Source organism: Myotis nattereri (assembly GCF_964212035.1).
Source record: "Myotis nattereri genome assembly, chromosome: 9".
NCBI classification, from domain to species: Eukaryota; Metazoa; Chordata; class Mammalia; order Chiroptera; family Vespertilionidae; genus Myotis; species Myotis nattereri.
The window spans coordinates 52,188,238-52,206,519 of NC_138084.1; the positions used below are offsets into that span (position 1 = coordinate 52,188,238).

General features: G+C 39.9%; 1 protein-coding gene across 11 annotated transcripts in view; it reads right to left on the reverse strand.

Annotated features, from left to right (window-relative positions):
- DLG2 (discs large MAGUK scaffold protein 2) overlaps nucleotides 1-18,282 on the reverse strand; it is a gene marked incomplete at its 5' end in the record, with an annotated part of 1,947,716 nt that overhangs the window by 339,010 nt on the left and 1,590,424 nt on the right. For all 11 annotated transcript variants that reach the window (XM_081100118.1, XM_081100117.1, XM_081100121.1 and 8 more), the window contains one exon: nucleotides 5,533-5,689. In XM_081100118.1, the coding sequence (XP_080956244.1) occupies nucleotides 5,533-5,689 (157 nt within the window). The remainder of the gene's footprint in view (nucleotides 1-5,532; nucleotides 5,690-18,282) is intronic.

An 18,282-nucleotide genomic window follows, 5' to 3' on the forward strand; every position in this document is an offset into this window, starting at 1 on the left:
TCTTTTTGCCCTTCTTCTGGGGTTGGGAAAGGTGGGGTGGGTGGAGCTGCCAGAAAAAATGCTCTCCTGGTCATGGTGGACCAGAGCTGGGACTGACGCTTGTCCCCGAGGAGAGGGCGGAAATTTTGCTAGAGCCTGGGTGACTCCTTGTGTTGAGGATGAGAGGAGAGAAGCTAAAGGAGCTGCTTAGGTGAGACTTCTAGTTGAAGTTGTTGTTCTTTTGGAAATGAGGTGACAGAGCAGCATAGAGCAGGGAGATGCTGTTGTCCCTGTCTCTACATGGGCCTCAGAAGCCTCTCTGGTGTGTTGGGGTGTGATGGCTTCAGAAACACCGGGAAACAGCCCCTTAGACAGAAACCCTCAGACACTGAAAACTATGAAAGAAAAGCTCCTTCGAGGGGGTGGGGCCAGAGCTAGAGAGGAAGGACATGGCCCGTGTGTAGCGGTCCCTGGAAGGGCCGGGTAAGAGGATCACTGCATGGGGGTTTCAGGCATAATGCTAGAAAGGATTTAGAATTGCCATTTGAGATAACAATATAAGGGTGACTTAATCAGTACCCCAGGATGGTGAACCGTGTACACAGTACTCAATTTTATTTAAATAACTTGACAGTAAGGATCTGGCAAATATAAAGCCTCTGCATGGCTCTAAACATGAAGATAGTAGGTACTCTGAGAATTAATCAAGCACCCAGTTCAGCTGGGACGCATTGTCACTCTCTCTAAATCCACACTGTAATTCCAATTTCAACTTAAAAATTCACAATTACCTATTGTTCCTTCAGCTACACAGCTGTAGCATTTCACTCCTGACAACACACATTTCCAATCAGGTTAGTTAAATACTTCCAGTCCATTCAAAGGGAGCTTTGGAGTAGCAAGGTCAGCCAGGGTGGGCATTTTTGGATCCCCAAGGGATGAATAAACTAAAATTGCTTGGTGAGACAGGGAAGAATCTCTTCACAGGGGTATTACCTCTATGTGCTCTGCTCCACATTTTTTTTTTTTCTTATCAAAGCACTGAAACAAATAATAACAGAAGCTTTCCTATCTTTCCCTCTGCAGGAAGAAAGCCGGAGGAGACAGCTGCACTAGTTAGCAGTTAACGTGACTGCGTGCTGAATGCCCTAAATTCCCCTTCATGAATGCCTCTAGACAGAAAAAGGTGCAATGATTGGAGTAGGCTTTCTACAACAAACCCGTGAGACTCAGCATACACAAAGGAGAACTTAGACAGAAAAGATCACTCACAATACGTGCGTGGGATGTAGTAGCCTCCGGTGATGATTTATTTATCTCTCGGCATCTTAGCTACTTTAGTTCCTTAGCTCTGGTGGGAGGGAGCATGGAGGATAAATCTCTACAAGGGAGTGTAGAACCTCCCTCTTCGACAATACATGAACACTAGATGGCACCCACCCATAATCTTAACACAGAGTAGAAAGCTGATTGCCTTTTCTTGAGAGGCAAGTATGCCGACTACCTTGTAGAAAAACAGTCAGTTAGGGGAGCTATAAAAATAAAATATTTCCCACTGCTGGTGTCCTGTGAGGTGCTCCTTAGTGAGGGTTTGGTGGTCACATCTGTTTGGGAGGAATCCTATACTTTATCTGCCTGTAAGGAGATTCCCAATGAACACTGGTAACATGTAATTGAGAAGTTTTTCAGTGAAGAAACTTGGTACCCGAGTACCCTTTCTCTTAATGGCACCCTAATGCAATCCTGCTGCTTCAAACTTTGAGAAATGCTGATCTAGTCCAAGCCCTGTCCCAAAGAAGGAATGGCTCAAACTACCTCAAGAGGTCTTCCTTATGCCAGGTTACCTGATATATATATATATATATATATATATATATATATATATATATATATATATATTTATATATATGTTTTTTTAAAAATTGATTTCTTACAGAGAGGAAGGGAGAGAGATAGTTAGAAACATCGATGAGAGAGAAACATCGATCAGCTTCCTCCTGCACATCTCCTACTGGGGATGTGCCCACAACCCAGGTACATGCCCTTGACCGGAATCAAACCTGGGACCTTTCAGTCCGCAGGCTGACTCTCTATCCACTGAGCCAAACCGGATTCGGCAACCTGACACTCTTTAAAAAGCATCCGGCCCATTCTTAATGCAGAGTTGTTAGTAGAAATATGACATGCTCTGTTCTAAGTGTTTTGTCTCCTCTCTTTCCTCAGTATGCTATATCCACATCTGTCTATGTCTATATATCTATATCTATATCTATATCTATATCTATATCTATATCTATCATCTCTCTATTTCTATCTCTATCTCCATCTCTATCTCTATCTCTATCTCTCTCTATCTCTATCTCTATCTCTATCTCTATCTCTATCTCTATCTCTACCTTTATCTCTATATCTGTACTCATGCACATATTAGCTATATTGATATATCGGCTTTTAGGCTGTGAACATTTTGAGGATATTTATCTCGTTCACCTTTGAGATTTTAAGACCTGGTACAGAACCTGGCACATAGTTAAGTCATTAGTAAAATAAATAAACTAGAAAGATTCTATAAGTTGTGTGGGAAAATACTTCTGGAAAATAGGTATGGACATTATGCTCCTGATCAGAAAGGTAATTGCCTGTTATAGAAGTCTCTTCTCCATAAAGACTAATTGAGAGTAGAGACCTACCTTCCAGTTCTCTTCCCTGGGGATTCTATTTTTCTTCTCTATACTACATGACTGTTAGCATAACTTGTTTGCAATTAACCTTATATGACCTAGTAATATGTATTGCATTTTTATTTAACTTGATTACTATTCATAGTTTTTGTTCCTGTATTTTCCGGGAAGGCATATCATGTCCTGATATGCCCAGTGTAAGCAGTAGATGCAGAATATCCTTCCTACATATTTCATTGTTAATCACTCTATTCTGACAGTTTTGTTTTCATATTGTGATGTTTGAGCTCTCAAGCCTGTTTATTCTTTTCTCAGAGTGTTAACCAATGAAATTTCAATACCTAGCCTTGAAACTAGCTACTGTTTAGCCACAGTTTAAATAATTGTCACAAAATTAAAAAGGAGAACTGCCCCCTCTTCCTTTCCACTTACAAAAAATCAGGTAACAGGTTCATCATTAAACTATTTCTTATCAATGTTGTACATATAAGAAGATAGATCTGAACTTCAGAGATTGTTTTTTTCCGTGAACTGTAATCTCTAAAAAGACTATATAATTCCAATTGGTTGCCTTATTTACTATGTGGTCCTTGCAATACTATTTAAATGGGTATAACTACTTTTGAAATAAGAATTACTTGTGAGTTTTCTTTAATGAGCCATAAGAAGATTATTAGCTCGTCCTTTTTTCTACCACTAGAATAGAGATTAAAATGAATAAAACCTGCAGCTTAGGGGATTTCTCATTTAAACAGAGTTAAGTAGTCTAGTGTCATCTCTATGCCTCATTTTCTTCATTATTAAAAAGAGCATATAAAGACATAGGGCTTTTTGTTATAAACTTAAATTAGTTATAATAGTGACTGACTCCAAAGTACCACATAAATATTAGCTCTTTCTAGTTCTGTGCACTCCTGAGTGTGGTGTGTACACAGAGCAGTGTGTACTACAAAGGGCTGAATGAGACTATTGGCGGGTCTTGAAAAGAGATGGTGTTGTGGGGAGAAAAAAAACACTGATTTGGGGTCAGAAGACCTGATTCTGAGTTCAACATCACATTCAATAGCTGCGGAGCTTTGAACAAATCATGTAGCCTTTCTGAGTCCCCTTTCCCTGATGTGGAAAGTAAGAATAACAATAACCTGTCTTGATCCTTAGAATTTCTTTGAAAATCCTCCAAATTAATGCATGTGAAAATGCTTTGCATCTGGGAATACTTTATGATGATGTGAATGCTAATTGTAATAAAAGGATAAGTGGATTCTCATTCTACAGGTTTTGAGCCAGGAAGATGAGGATACATTAGTATGTTCTAGATAGAATTTTAGAGTCCATCTCTCAGGCTACAGTGACTTTTTAAAGCATCATCATATTTATTCAAAACTTTTTCATTCAATAAACATTTTTTGAGAGAATGCTAAGCACCAGGCACTTTGCTAAATGTCAAGGATACAAAATCATATAAGACAGAGAATTTGCTTTCACAGAGCTTTTTCCACTTAGTACAGAAAGAAAAATGTAAATAAATATAGACAGTAAGGTTTAACAGTGTATATTAAACCTTATCATTATATCTTATATATCATTTAAGTATAGAAGAAGTAGATGGGGGAAGTAGTTGAAGGGGTGATGTTCAGTTCTCAGATGACAGAACAAGGTTTGGGCCTTTCCTTATTCCTTCCACACTCAATCCTCCCAGACTCCTGCTAGCTGATGATTGAGCAAAGGCACACATGTGTGGGAGAACCATATGACACATAAGGCAAGATCACTGAACACTTTGCTCAGGTCAGCTGACTATGTTATATAGGTAAATCATGTGTGTGTTGGGGGGGGGGGAGGATGGAATAACGGCTAACAAATATAAGGTTGCTTGGAAAATTCTAGCTTTAAGTTATAACTACAAAACAAAAGCAAATTTTTCTAAGTACATGATAAAAAACCATACTAAGTGCTTCACTGAGTTATGAACCCATAACCTCAGTCATAAGAAGTAGGCTTCTTATGCAATTCCCCATTATTTTTGCATGAGTACCAACATTTCAGTGTAGACATGAATACTCACAATGGATTTAACAACCTATCATAAAGTTTGTACCAGGGAGATAGCTTAATGTAGTGGAAAGAAACAGTCATTACATATTTGAGTAAAAGAAAGGACGTGGAGAAGAAAGGAGGAAGAAAGGGAAGAGGAAGAAAAGAACTAAAGACAGTGGCAAAGGAGAGAGGGAAGATATAATGGGTATTAGAACTGAATGTTTAAACCCTTGACTCTCTCAAGTTACATAAAGTTTGACAAGTTATTTAACCTCTCTGAACCTTATTCTCTTCATCTGAACATGGGGCAATACCTTTCAGGGTAATTGTGAGAATTAAAAATTACTTTTATAACATTCTTGGTAAATAACGAGTGCTCAATAACTTGTTGGTAATTCTTGCATTTAGGTAAATGGTGATGCTGCTACCACTTATCAATGTCACCAAATTGTGGATAGCATTATGTTACACATTTTCTTACATAGTTGTATGCAGAACTATACATATTATAAAGGTGTAGTTTTTAGAACAGAATCCTGGATTTGTAAAAAAAAAAAAAAAGCATTTAAAAATATAAATAATATACCTTAAAGAGTCATGTTTTTCAATGTTCAATTGGATGCACATATTCTAAGAAAATCTAAATAAAAACACTAGCCCCTTTACATGTATCGAAGGAAGAAAGCACCTGAACACCATTTAAACTGTAACATGTACCTGAAACCATAATACTCTCATCATTTTTCTTTTGTAATTAAGGTGCTTTTGAGTCATAACTGAAAGTCATTTTTTTTTTCTTGAATGGTGGGAATGAAGATTAAGGAGAAATACTCACGGATAGGATCTGGTCTCCTCTCTGGAGCTCTCCACTCAGGTCTGCTGGTCCACCGGCCAGAATGAAGGACACAAAAATACCTTCTCCGTCTTCCCCGCCCACAATGTTGAAGCCCAGGCCAGTGGAGCCTTTGTGCAGCACCACCTTGCGGGGCTCCCTGCAGAAACAAGCAGAGAACACAGCTCAGAGGTGACCCAATCAAGACTTAGATGGCTTTTACTTTCACTGGGATATGAGATACCAGCAATTCACTTACTTCACTTCCCAAAGTAAGATAGATCTTCATATCAAGAAAGATGTTACTAACAGGGAAAGTACTGAATTCCTCACTGAAATAAGTGCCAAAATACCATGCAAAGCCATTTCTTAATTCCAAAACATTTCCCTAAACTAGCCTTACTTCCACTTTAGCATCATCTAAAACATCTGTTTTTATATTGAGCACCAAATAGCACTAGGTAGGATGGATGTATCCAAAAAGAGAGGGAAAACTTGGGGAGCAAGAAACTAGATTGACTAGGCCAGACATGAAAGGTCTTACAGAGTTAATTAAAATTTACTCTGTAGGTAGTAGGGACTCATTGGAAGACTTTGAGGTACCAGGAATAATTATGATGGGAGGCAGGAAAATCAGTTAGGATGTTGACCAAATGATCCAGGTCCCAGGAAGTGACAGCCTAAACAACGGTGATAGCAGCAATCATGAAAAAAAGGCAACATGAAAAGAAAGTTGGAAAGAGAAACAGTGGGCCCAGACAAGGACCCAGGCATTGGAGGAGGAGGGGAGTAAGATCATCTAAATAAATCACAAAAGGGGAAAGGTAGTGAAGCCCAGGGTGAAGGTAGTGAAGCCCAGAATGAATGTGATTTTTACAAGTTTCAGTTTCAGATAATGTTGGCACATCCATGTGGAGATGTTTGGAAGCAGTCGGACACAGATAGGATTTGGGTCCTTACATCCAGATTTGAGGTCATCAATAAAATGATAAAAGATCATATTTTGAGTCAACAGTTCACTGAGATCGTGGAGAGGCCAGAAAATTATGGAATATAAGATTGCAAGGGATCATAGAAGGCATCTAGTTCTAGTCTCTATGTAAGTAGTTTTAATAAATGTATTCTGCAAGCCTTAGGTTTGACCAATGTGCCTTTTGTTATTTTCTTTTTTTGTTACTCCTCACCCGAGGCTATTTTTCCATTGATTTTTAGGGAGAGTGAAAGAGAGAGGGAAAGACAGAGAGAAACATCGATGTGAGAGAAACACATTGATTGGTTGCCTACTGAATGAGCCCTGTAGGTCAGAAATCTGATTGTTTGTCTAAGTCAACTGTTTGGAATTTCACAAGGCTATAATCAATGTGCCAGCTGGGCCAAGCTCTATTGGGAAGCGTTGGGGGACGGGGGGAATCCACTTCCATATCATTCAGGCTGTTGGCAGAATCCAGCTTCTTCCATTTCTTGTGGTTAGTAGGACTGCATGAGTTAGGGTTTTCCAGAGAAACAGAACCAATAGGAGATATAAGGGATTTTATTATGAGGAATTGGCTCATGCAGCCATGGATGCTGAGAAGTCCCAGGATCTACAGGTGGCAAGCTGGAGCCCCAAGGGAGCTGATAGTGGAAGTTTCAGTTCAAGTCTGAGTCTGAAGTCAGGAGAGCAATGTCCCAGCTCAAAGACAGTGAGAAAGAGAAAGAGAAAATTTTTTCTTACTATGCTTTTTTGTTCTACTCAGGCCCTCCTTGGGTTGGTTGGGGTCACCCAAATTAGACAGGGCAATCTGCTCCAGTCCATATACTAATTCAGATGTTAATCTCATCCAGGAATACCTTCACATCACCTAGTTCTGCCTCTCTGCTGCCTGATGGGGGTGCAAGTCCAGCTCTGTTTGGCCCACTGACACCATCCAGTGGAGGGGGTGGGGCATCTCATAACTGCCTCTCCAGGCTGTCCCTGGTGGGGTCAGAACTCTAGCTATTGTATAGTGTACTAGTACTGGAAGGGTGAGGGGATACTTTTCCCTTTGGTGTTTGGCTGGAGTTGGGGCTACTATTATCAAAAGTTTCCCTGTTCGCCGAAACCGGTTTGGCTCATTGGATAGAGCGTCGGCCTGTGGACTGAAAGGTCCCAGGTTCGATTCCGGTCAAGGGCATGTACCTGGGTTGCGGGCACATCCCCAGTAGGAGATGTGCAGGAGGCAGCTGATCGATGTTTCTCTCTCATCGATGTTTCTGACTCTCTATCTCTCTCCCTTCCTCTCTGTAAAAAATCAATAAAATATATTAAAAAAAAAAAAGTTTCCCTGTTCTATTAGCCCACCCTTGCCCCAGGCTTTTGGTATAGGAACAGGCTCTTCTTCTTTTCTTAAAAAATTATTTGTTTTTTGTTTTGTTTGTTTTTTAAATATATTTTTATTGATTTCAGAGAGGAAGAGAGAGGGAGAGATAGAAACATCAATGATGAGAGAGAATTATTGATCGGCTGTCTCCTGTATGCCCCCAACCGGGGATCAAGCCCACAACCTGGGCATGTGCCCGGACCAGGAATGGAACCATGACCTACTGGTTCATAGGTCGATGCTCAACCACTGAGCCGGGCTAATTTTATTTTTAATTAAGAGGGAGAATTAGAAAGGTATGGGAATACTCTATTTTGGCTGGAGCCAGAAGTCCGGATCTGAACACAATTTGAAGATAAGTGTCAACAAGGTTTTCATGAAGAGTTACTGCAGAAATCTCCCTTTTCCCAAGTATAAAAACACTCTTACTGGATCCAATGAGATTCAAGCTATACATAGCAAACATAGATATAGAAAAGGGGGCTATTATAAATCTAATGTTTATCCATATCCTATACCAGGGGTGGGCAACCCCTGGCACGCGTGCCAAACATGGTACGCCAGTAACTTTGGCTGGCAAGTGAAACCCTCTCTTATAATCTTCCATTTACAATTGTGAATCTTTGTTCTCAGTGATGAATTTTGTTAAATCTTGTAATCCGAATAGCCTGACGGATGAAAGTAGTAGCTCGTGCATATCTCTGAAGGTCACGAAATATAAACCTGATGTAAAATCTCTGTCATCAGTGATGCAGCAGCAAAAGTCCCACTGATAATACCAAACGGAGTCATAAAGTTTTCTGTCGGACTATCAGTGTACATGTATACATTAAAAAATAAATGTATTTTTCATCATCATATGCTGTGTTTTTGTCGCTCGAATGAATTTTATTATTTCTTCAAGGTTCTTCACATACGTACACCTTAAGAGATATCAAGTAGGCGTAACATGTTCTCAAAAAATTAGGTTTGGCACGCAGAAAAATTTTGAGTCAGAGATTTTGCTGGTTTTGGCACGCACTCACAAAAAGGTTGCCCACCCCTTTCCTAGACATTGTGCTTGATGCTTTCTGTGCATCATCCCATTTATTCCTCAAAGCAGTCATTGGAAGGAGGTACACTGATGTCTGCAAGTGCTTTGAAACTGATCCAAAAGAAAGATGGATGGTTGATTGATAGATGGATAGGTAACCTGCACAGCAAGTATAGTAACATGTTCATAGTGGAATCTAGGTTGTGCATTATAGTAAAAGTCTTTAAACTTTTAATTGTGCTTGAAAATTTTTATATAAAGTCTAAAGAAAAATTATCAACCTGATGAAGACATTATTATGGCAACTTTTTAAATTAGTGAAATGAAATGCCCAAGTTTTTACTGTTTCTTAAGTTGTAAAGTAAGATTAACACACAGATTCTGACTCAAAATCTCTGAGTCTAGAGCATGATCTATTCCAGAGACTGAAAATCAGCAAGCTGAAGGTTTAATCTGACCTACTGTGTTTACACATTTTTTAATTAGTTTCTTATTTTTAAAATGAGAAAAAAATGCCTAAAATATGGATTTGTGGCTTCATGTGGAATCAGACATTCTATCAACAATGACTCTCAAACTTGTTGCATAGCAACCATTGGCTAGAGCAGGGTCCTCTTTAGAGGGATTTATTCTCTAGTGTGCCATCATCTCACCTCTCTCTCATGTTTTTCAGACAAAAGGCTGTCAGTTTCACCTCATGTACACTTCTTGCAAAGTTAAGAAGAAAGTGAACTATCTTGTGCTGATGCTTCTATCAAAAATGGGAAAGTGAAAGCTTTATGGTACTTAGAAAAATGAGAGAGAATACCATTCCTTTGGAAGTAAGAGTTATTCTTACATGCTTACTATGCAAAGGGACTCTCTGCAGAAAGAATACAGCTTTAAAAGAGCATTGTGGCCTGACCAGCGTGGCTCAGTGGTTGAGCATCAACCTATGGGCCAGGTGGTCATGGTTCGATTCCCGGTCAGGGCAAATGCCCGGTCGTTGGCTCAATCCCCAGGGTAGGGGTGTGCAGGAGGCAGCTGATCAATGATTCGCTCTCATCATTGATGTTTCTCTCTCCCTTCCTCTCTGAAATATATATTTAGAAAACAAAAAAGAGTATTGTGAAACCTCATTTCCCATAACTTCTCTGTTACTTACATGGGCCATTTTATTAGTGACTCTGCACTTTGGTATATTGCTTCCTATTTGTATGGACATAAAGCATGTAATTCTTGAGTGACAGTAGGTTTTATGTATTTTACCTAGACCTCATTTATTTCAAATGATCTGAACAAGTCTTTACACACAATTAGTTGGAATTTTCTTAATTTGTGAGATTCAAATGTATTTTTTAAAATACAATTTTATATTGTAGTGAATTATGATGCTTATTTTAATAATGGGGAGAAATAACAAAGAAATAAATCTGTAAAATAATATGCAAATATAATATCCTAAGCACACCCCAAATGATTTACTTTTTCTAATTTAAATTCCCTATACTGAGGACAGATTATATTAAAGTGCATATTTTAATTTTTTTCATTTATTTTTTCCTGTTAGAAAATAAAAACCCTGTGAAGTATTAGAAGTTTTATTTTATTAATACTTAGATAAGCCAACTTGTCTAAGCTTGTTGAGCTTAGACACATAGTTAATAAATATTAGAGCTAGTTCCTCTTTTGATTATCTTAATATTTATTTTTTAGAGCAGCTTTAGGTTCATAGTATAAGAGGAAGGTACAGAGATTTCCCATATAGCCTCTTCTTCCACGTATGCATAACCCTCTACCCATTATCAACATCCCCCACAAGAGTGGCACATTTGTTACAATTGTGGAACCTACAGGACACATCATTATCACCCAAAGTGCATAGTTTTCAGTAGGGTTCACGTTTGGTGTCATACATTCTATGGCCTTGGACAACTGTATAATGCCATGTACCCACCATTATAGGATCATACAAAATAGTTTCACTGTCCTAAAAAAAAAATCCCCCATGCTTCATGAATTCATCTCTCTCTCCACACAACCCCTGGTAACAACTAATCTTTTTATTATCTTCATAGTTTGGCTTTTCTCCAGAATGCCATATGGTTGGAATCACACAGTATGGTGCCTTTTCAGATTGGCTTCTTTCATTCAGTAATAGGAATTTAAGGTTCCTTCATGTCTTTTTATGGCTTGATAAGTCATTTCTTTTTAGCACTGAACAATATTTCATTGTCTGGATGTGTCACAGTTGATTTATCCACGCACCTCCCAAAGGACATCTTGGTTATTTCCAAGTTTGGGCAATTATGAGTAAAGCTGCGATACACATTGGCGTGAAGGTTTTTGTGAGGATGTGATTTTTTCAACTTCTTTGGGTAAATGCGAAGGAGCATGTTTGCTAGATCATATAGTAAGAATATGTTTAGTTTTAGGAGAAACTGCCAGACTGTCTTCCAAAGTGGCTGTACCAGTTTGTATTCCCACCAGCAATGAGTGAGAGTTTCTTACCAGCACCTGGTGTCAGTGTTTTAGATTTTGACCATTGTAAAAGGGGTGAAGTGGTATCTCATTGTTTTGACAGAGCTTGCCTCTTTACTGCAAGTTAAATGTTTTGTCCATTAAATGGAGAGAGAGCTTAATAAAAATTAAAAGAACTAAACTAAAATGTATTTTATATAAGCCAGAGGAAGACCTGAAATTTTAAAAAGAAATACAATATCCTATATAATAAAAGCCTAATACGCAAATCGATTGAACAGAGGAACGACGGGTGGAATGACTGGTTGCTATGACATTCACTGACCACCAGGGGGCAGATGCACAACACAGGAGCTGCCCCCAGCCTGCAGGCTCCAGGCCAGCCAAGACAGGTGCCAGTGGGGGACCCCAGATCGCCCGCCTGCAGAGGGAGGCGACTGGCGGTGGTGGTGGGCGGGGTTGGCCAGCAATCGGGCTGGCACTGCCTGCCAATCCCCCCCCCCCCCCATCGCCCCACTGGTCACCTCCTGCAGATGGAGGCAACTGCCAGCAGTGTCAGGGGGCAAGGCCAGTGAGTGGGCAGCACTAGGCTGGCCAAGGCGGGGGCTCCCCAATTGCCCTGCTGGTTGCCCCACAGATTGGCCCTGATCGCCGGCCAGGCCTAGGGACCCTACCCATGCACGATTTTCATGCACTGGGCTCTAGTATTTATAGAATACAGTTTCTAGAATTATTGACACTCACAGATTCACTTTAACTGCCCCTAGCTTTCATCATTTGAACCACGCATTTTAATATTTCATCCTATGTTACCTTGTACTAGTATCTCTCTGAATGTCATGATATCCACTTTAACCTATTTGTCCCCTCTAGGTCAATCCTACACTCTTAGGATAGCCTCGTAATTGGAAGTGTCTTTGATGCCAGTTTCAATGTTCCAAACATATTATCTCTATTGAAATGCATATCTGATTTTCTTAGTTTCCTGTTTAAATGTCTCCAGCCATCCTACATTCCAGCCATATCAAACTCTTCATGTTCCCCTGAGTTTGACATGTTGCACCATACCTCCATTTCTTGGCTTAAGCCATCCTAAAACTCAGCTCAAGTGCTACTTCTCTGACTCCCCAGGTACAGGTGATCACTTGCTCCTTGGGGCCACATTGTACCTTGTCCACATAACTTTATTGTGGTATTTATCACACAGTGCAGTGGTTATTTACTCGTGTATGTGTCTCTCTCAATAATCTGTGAACTTTGGGAACCCAGGCACCAGCATTTCCCCAATTGTAATAAGATGACTGACAAATAACAGTAATTCAGAAAATAGTGATTAAATGAATGAATGAACTCCCACAATGATTTAGACCTCACTTTGCTCTTTACTTCAAATTATCCATAGGTATCTGCAGGTTCCACATACACAGATTCAACCAACTGGGCAAGTGGATTCGTGGATGCAGAATCTGTGGATGCAGAGGGGTGACCGTATAATTTCCCCCCATTTATATTATTTATATTTTATGCAAATATTGTTCCTTTTTGCTAGATTTTTAAAAAAGATTTTTAAATTGAGATTTAGAGAGAGAGAGAGAAAGGGAGAGACAGAGGAAGGGAGAGGGAGAGAGAGAAACATTGATGTGAGAGTGAAATATCAATTGGCTGCTTCCTGCATGCCTCCCACCTGGGATCGAGCCTGCAACCTGGGCATGTGCCCTGACCAGGAATTGAACCGGTAACCTTTCGGTGCATGGAACAATGCCCAACCAATTGAGTCACACCAGCCAAGGCCCTTTTTGCTAGATTTTAACCAAAAATGTCATCTAAAGTCCACAGGGATAGGGCTGATAACACTAATGAGTGAAGCAGACTGAGTAGGGATGGTAGCAAATTGGGAAATATATTATTGGTATTCCATTTATAGGGTTGCTTCTGCTCAACTCTGGATCATTTCTTCAAGTAGGAACACCAACTAGTATTGCCAGATTCTCCAATTTCTAAAGATATAGGAAGAATCTAGATTTTTATGTGAATTTTCCAGAATTCTAAGTTGACAATGATAAAAAAATTAAAGGTATGGTGTTGGATCCCAACATGTCAGTAGTGGATCCAGCTATGGGATGCCAGTGTCCTGTGTGCTGTGGGCACTCTGATAGCACATTTGATGTCACTTTCATGTTTGTCTCCTCCATGGTGCTCAGCATGGCATTTGGTTCATGGTAGGTCTCTGTAACTTTAACTTGATTTAGTATTCCATTTTCAGCACTACCTCTGTCTTTCCCGTTCAAGTTTTCTCATTTGGAATATTCTGTTCCTTGATTTTACCCCCCCCCCCCCACTTTTGTCTTATTTCCCCCCCCTTTTATATTAGACCTGCTTAAGGTACACTTTCTTCATAATGGCCCATCCCAAATATTTTGAGCTACAGCTCTCACTTCTGCATGTTTATTGCCTGGGCCAATGACTTTGGGTCTGGTAAATATAATGCCCTACATTTTCATGAACTGTTTTGAGTGTGAGGTCATTGTAGCCTCTGGTGAGATTATAATTTCTTGAAGATATGGTATCCTCATATATTCTAGGTATCCTCAATACACCCAGAAGACTGCCAAATAAACACATGATGACTGAATAAATGAGTGCACACCACCAGTTTATAAAGAACTGCAACAGCCCTAGCCGGTTTGGCTCAGTGGATAGAGTGTCGACCTGCGGACTCAAGGGTCCCAGGTTCAATTCCGGTCAAGGGCACATGCCCAGGTTGCGGGCTTGGTTCCCAGTGGGGAACATGCAGGAGGCAGCCAATCAATGATTCTCTCTCATCACTGATGTTTCTATCTCTCTCTCCCTCTTCCTTCCTCCATGAAATTAATAAAAATATATTTTTTAAAAAAGAACTGCAATACCTTTATTATTGAAATGATTTGGGCTCCAATTTACTGTTATTTATCACCCAGGATTCAGATGACGTAGGGGCCCATTACTAGTTATTATTATACATCATAACACATAGACTGTGGAACAAAATTCTAATTCTCATTCTTTATTCAGGATGGAACTCAAGGATCATGATTTTCTGGAAGCCATCCTGACACTTTCCTTAATCTCCCCATTCTAGTCTGGGTTAGTGCCTCTTCCAGCATTCTCTCCAGGTATCTATCATAATTCTTAATACATGATTAGTTTACTTGTCTCCCTCTCCAGTTACAGTGATCAATTAGGGAGCAGGGATCATACCATTTGCTTTTGTATCTACTAATTACTAATCTACTATCTACTAATTTCAGTTTTCATATTAGATTTTATGGACTCTATAGAAGATGGAAACCAGTTACTCAGAATATGATTTTAAAACCAACAACAGCCCTAATGCCCATCAGTAGATGAGTTAAAAAAAAAAAAAAGCTGTGGTATATTTGCACCATGGACTACTATGAAGCAGTAAAAAAGAGGGATCTCTCACTCTTTGAGACAGCATGGAAGGGCCTGCAGAATATTATACTAAGCGAAATAAGTCAGTTAGAGAAAGACAATTATCACATGATCTCATTCAAATGTGGAATCTAATGAACAAAATAAACTGATGAACAAAATAGATCCAGAGACATAGCATGGAACAGACTGTAGAATTTTAGAAAGAAGGCAGGGTGGGTGGGAAGATCAACCAAAGAACTTGTATGCATGTGTGCATAACCCGTGAACATGGACAGCAGGGTGGTGAAGGCCTGGGGTGGGTGCTGGCTAGAAGGGGTCAATGGGGGAAAAAGGAGGATATATGCAATACTTTCAACAATAAAGATTTAAAAACAAAACAAAAAAATTCATCTATCTACTTAAAACATTTTATTCATCCATCCCACCTTTCAATACACAGCCTCTATGAAGTATCTACTTTGTGTCAGGCACTGTGAACACAAAGAATACAGAGCCTGGGGTGAGAGAGCCAGATGTGAACAGTTATAAAAGCCCAGGTGTGAGACTCATCCAGAAACATGTGTGCAATAAGCTAAAGTAGCCAAGAGCAAAGAGCGACCGGTCTTCCTTTAAAAAAGGTTTTCTTTTTCTTATCACCTGGATGAAATTTGCTACGCTCATTTAAGCAGTTTTATTTTTCTTTCGAATGTGATGTAAAAAGCCTTTATAATGATAAAACCCGTGGATGCTGAACAACTGGAGAGATGCCAGCCTGACTTGCTCCCAGCTGTAGCAGATCTGCAGCAGCATAATCTTGTTTAGCGGGAGTCTCGGAGGAAGCTCTAAGCCGGCTGGGATGTTTTCAGAAGCAGGATGCTATGGGCTAATTCTTTCTTTTTAAGCCAGATGGCTTAAAGAGGGGTCAAGATTTAAAAAGGGAAGTGACTACTTAAATCTGAAGGCTTTCTCATGGCCATTAGTGGGATGTTCCTTGAGCTTTGAACCTCTGGTCAACTCCCCGAACATCCATGGTGAGAGGCTGTGTGTTGCAATGGGAAGTAAGCAATGAAAATGTGTCTAGTCGTCTTTCTAAAATACACATCTGATCATACTATCCTGCTCAAAAGCCTTCCAGGGATCTCTATGCCCACAGGATAAATCTGCCAAGTGGCTAAAAATAGAATCTCAATATATACTCAGTGTAAACTTCTAGCATGACATTTAAAGTTCCTCATCATTTGACTTTCACCTACCTCCCCAATGCTTAACTTCACTGTGCTCCCTGGCACCCAATGTTCCAGGCACATAATGTTGCCAACCGCATCTCCTCATACCAGGTTGTTCCTTGTCTTAATGTCTTTTCTCAGGCTGTTTGTCTTTGATTAAAATGATGATTTTATCCTTCTGTCCTCACCTAGCTAATGAACTTCTACTTGGCCTCCAATACTGAGGCTGGGTGCTGTCTCCTCTCTGCTGTCCCATGCACCCCTGCCTCTAGACAGACTGAATACTTCTTATTTTTTTAATACTTTTTTTTATTGATTTCAGAGAGGAAGGGAGAGGGAGAGAGAGATAGAAACATCAATGATAAAAGAAAATCATTGATCAGCTGCCTCCTGCACTCCCCCTACTGGGGATAGAGCTCTCAACTCAAACATGTGCGCTTGACCTGAATGGAACCCAGGGCCCTTCAGTCCACAGGCCGACGCTCTATCCATTGAGCAAAACCAGCTAGGACCTGAATACTTCTTTTTTGAAAACACATTGTCTTTTCATTGATCATACCACTATTGTCTCTCTTCTTCTGAATAACTGTATTTATCAGTTTGTTAATCAGTATGGTGCTCTAGGATACAGATCATGGTTTATGTGTTTTTGTAATTTTGGGGACTTGTACAGGCTGAGCTTATGAGAGACACACAAAAACACAAAATATATTACGTGAATAGAAAATACAAGTGAGGTTTTTGGGAAAAATGATATTGAATTCTAATTCCATCTCTAGAGACTTGTGAGAACCCAAGAATGCTCTCTGTGGGACAGGTTCCTTGCTTGGGCAATAACTTGGCAAGGAATTATGTTTGCCTTATGGGGGGAGTGATACTATTCAGTTAAGACAATGAGTTAAAAGCATTTAGAAAGCAAAAAAGTATTAAAGGAAAGTATACATTGAGTTTCTATTTCTAGCCTTTTGGCAGATTAGATGCCCTATAAACCCTCTCCATTACAAAGCAGCTAAACTTCTGAATAGAATACTTATAAAATACTTTTAAATGACTGGCTAAGCTTGCACATCACTAAGAGAAATCCTCAGTGGCTGAAAATAAAATGGAAATACAAGTTCGGAGAAGAAAGCCAGTACCGGGACTAGCAGTGGGCTAAAGAGTTTCTACAGGCAGCAAAGAGGTAGTATTCCAGTGTCCAGAGTGGACAGTGGCACGAAGAATAGGACCGTGTGGGCCCGGAGGCAGAGGTCAGATCAAAGACCCATGCCGAAATGAGGACCCTGAAAAGCTATATCCTAAGCAAAAGGTTAAAGCAAAAATATTAGCCCCTCAACAATGTCAAAGATACATATGTGATCTGACTTTGGCTCAAAGGAAGACGAAAGGGAGGGCCTGCTTCTTCATGTCACGTTAAACAGGGCATATTTAAATGTGGAAGAAGTTTTAGTTTAGAAATAGCATTCATAAAACTTGATAAATTGGGAAAAGAAAAGAGGGAGAGAGAGTCTTCCTGGGTGCCAGGAGGAAGAGCTTGCAGGGTATCTCCAGCACTGTGCGGTGGAGGTGCTCACCAGCCCAGCTCCAGGTCGCTGATAGGGATGTGCTTGTTGGTTGGGACAACTCATGAGATGGGTTCAGCTGGCCATCCTACCTCAATGACAGAAGCCATAAAGGTCATCTGGTTGGCTGATTTCCCTCTCTCAGAGTTCAGGCTCATCAAGCCACCTGTTAATTAAATCATGGTTTTCCACTGTGCCTTTGCTAATGAGAGTGGATGTACTAATTAGCACATTCTGTTATTGTGGGCAGATATATTTCCCATTGTAAATGAGTAACTTGGCATTATGGCATATGAGCTTAATTATCCTGGATACACTGACAAAAATTGAGTTTCAGAGCAGGCAGACCTAAGACCCACATCCAGTATTGTGATAACCCAATAAGGGACTGTTACCAACTGAGGTCATACAAAAAGCGCCAGCTAATCTCTCTGGGCTCTCTCATATTTATTTCTCTATAAATGCAACTGTAGTGATGTGAACAATGCTGTTGATGAAAAGAACAATAATAGGGGATGAAAGAGACATTTCAGAAGGATAAGCAGATGCATATTAGCACACATTGAAGAGGGGGCATAGCTGAAGGTGGTGGTTTAGGGGCCAATCACAGAAGGCTTCAAAGCTGCTGATTGATTGTGATTGATGTCTTATATCTACAGGACCTAGTGCCTCAGAAGACTGTAGTACTTTATACTCATATTCAAATCATTAATTTCATCAAT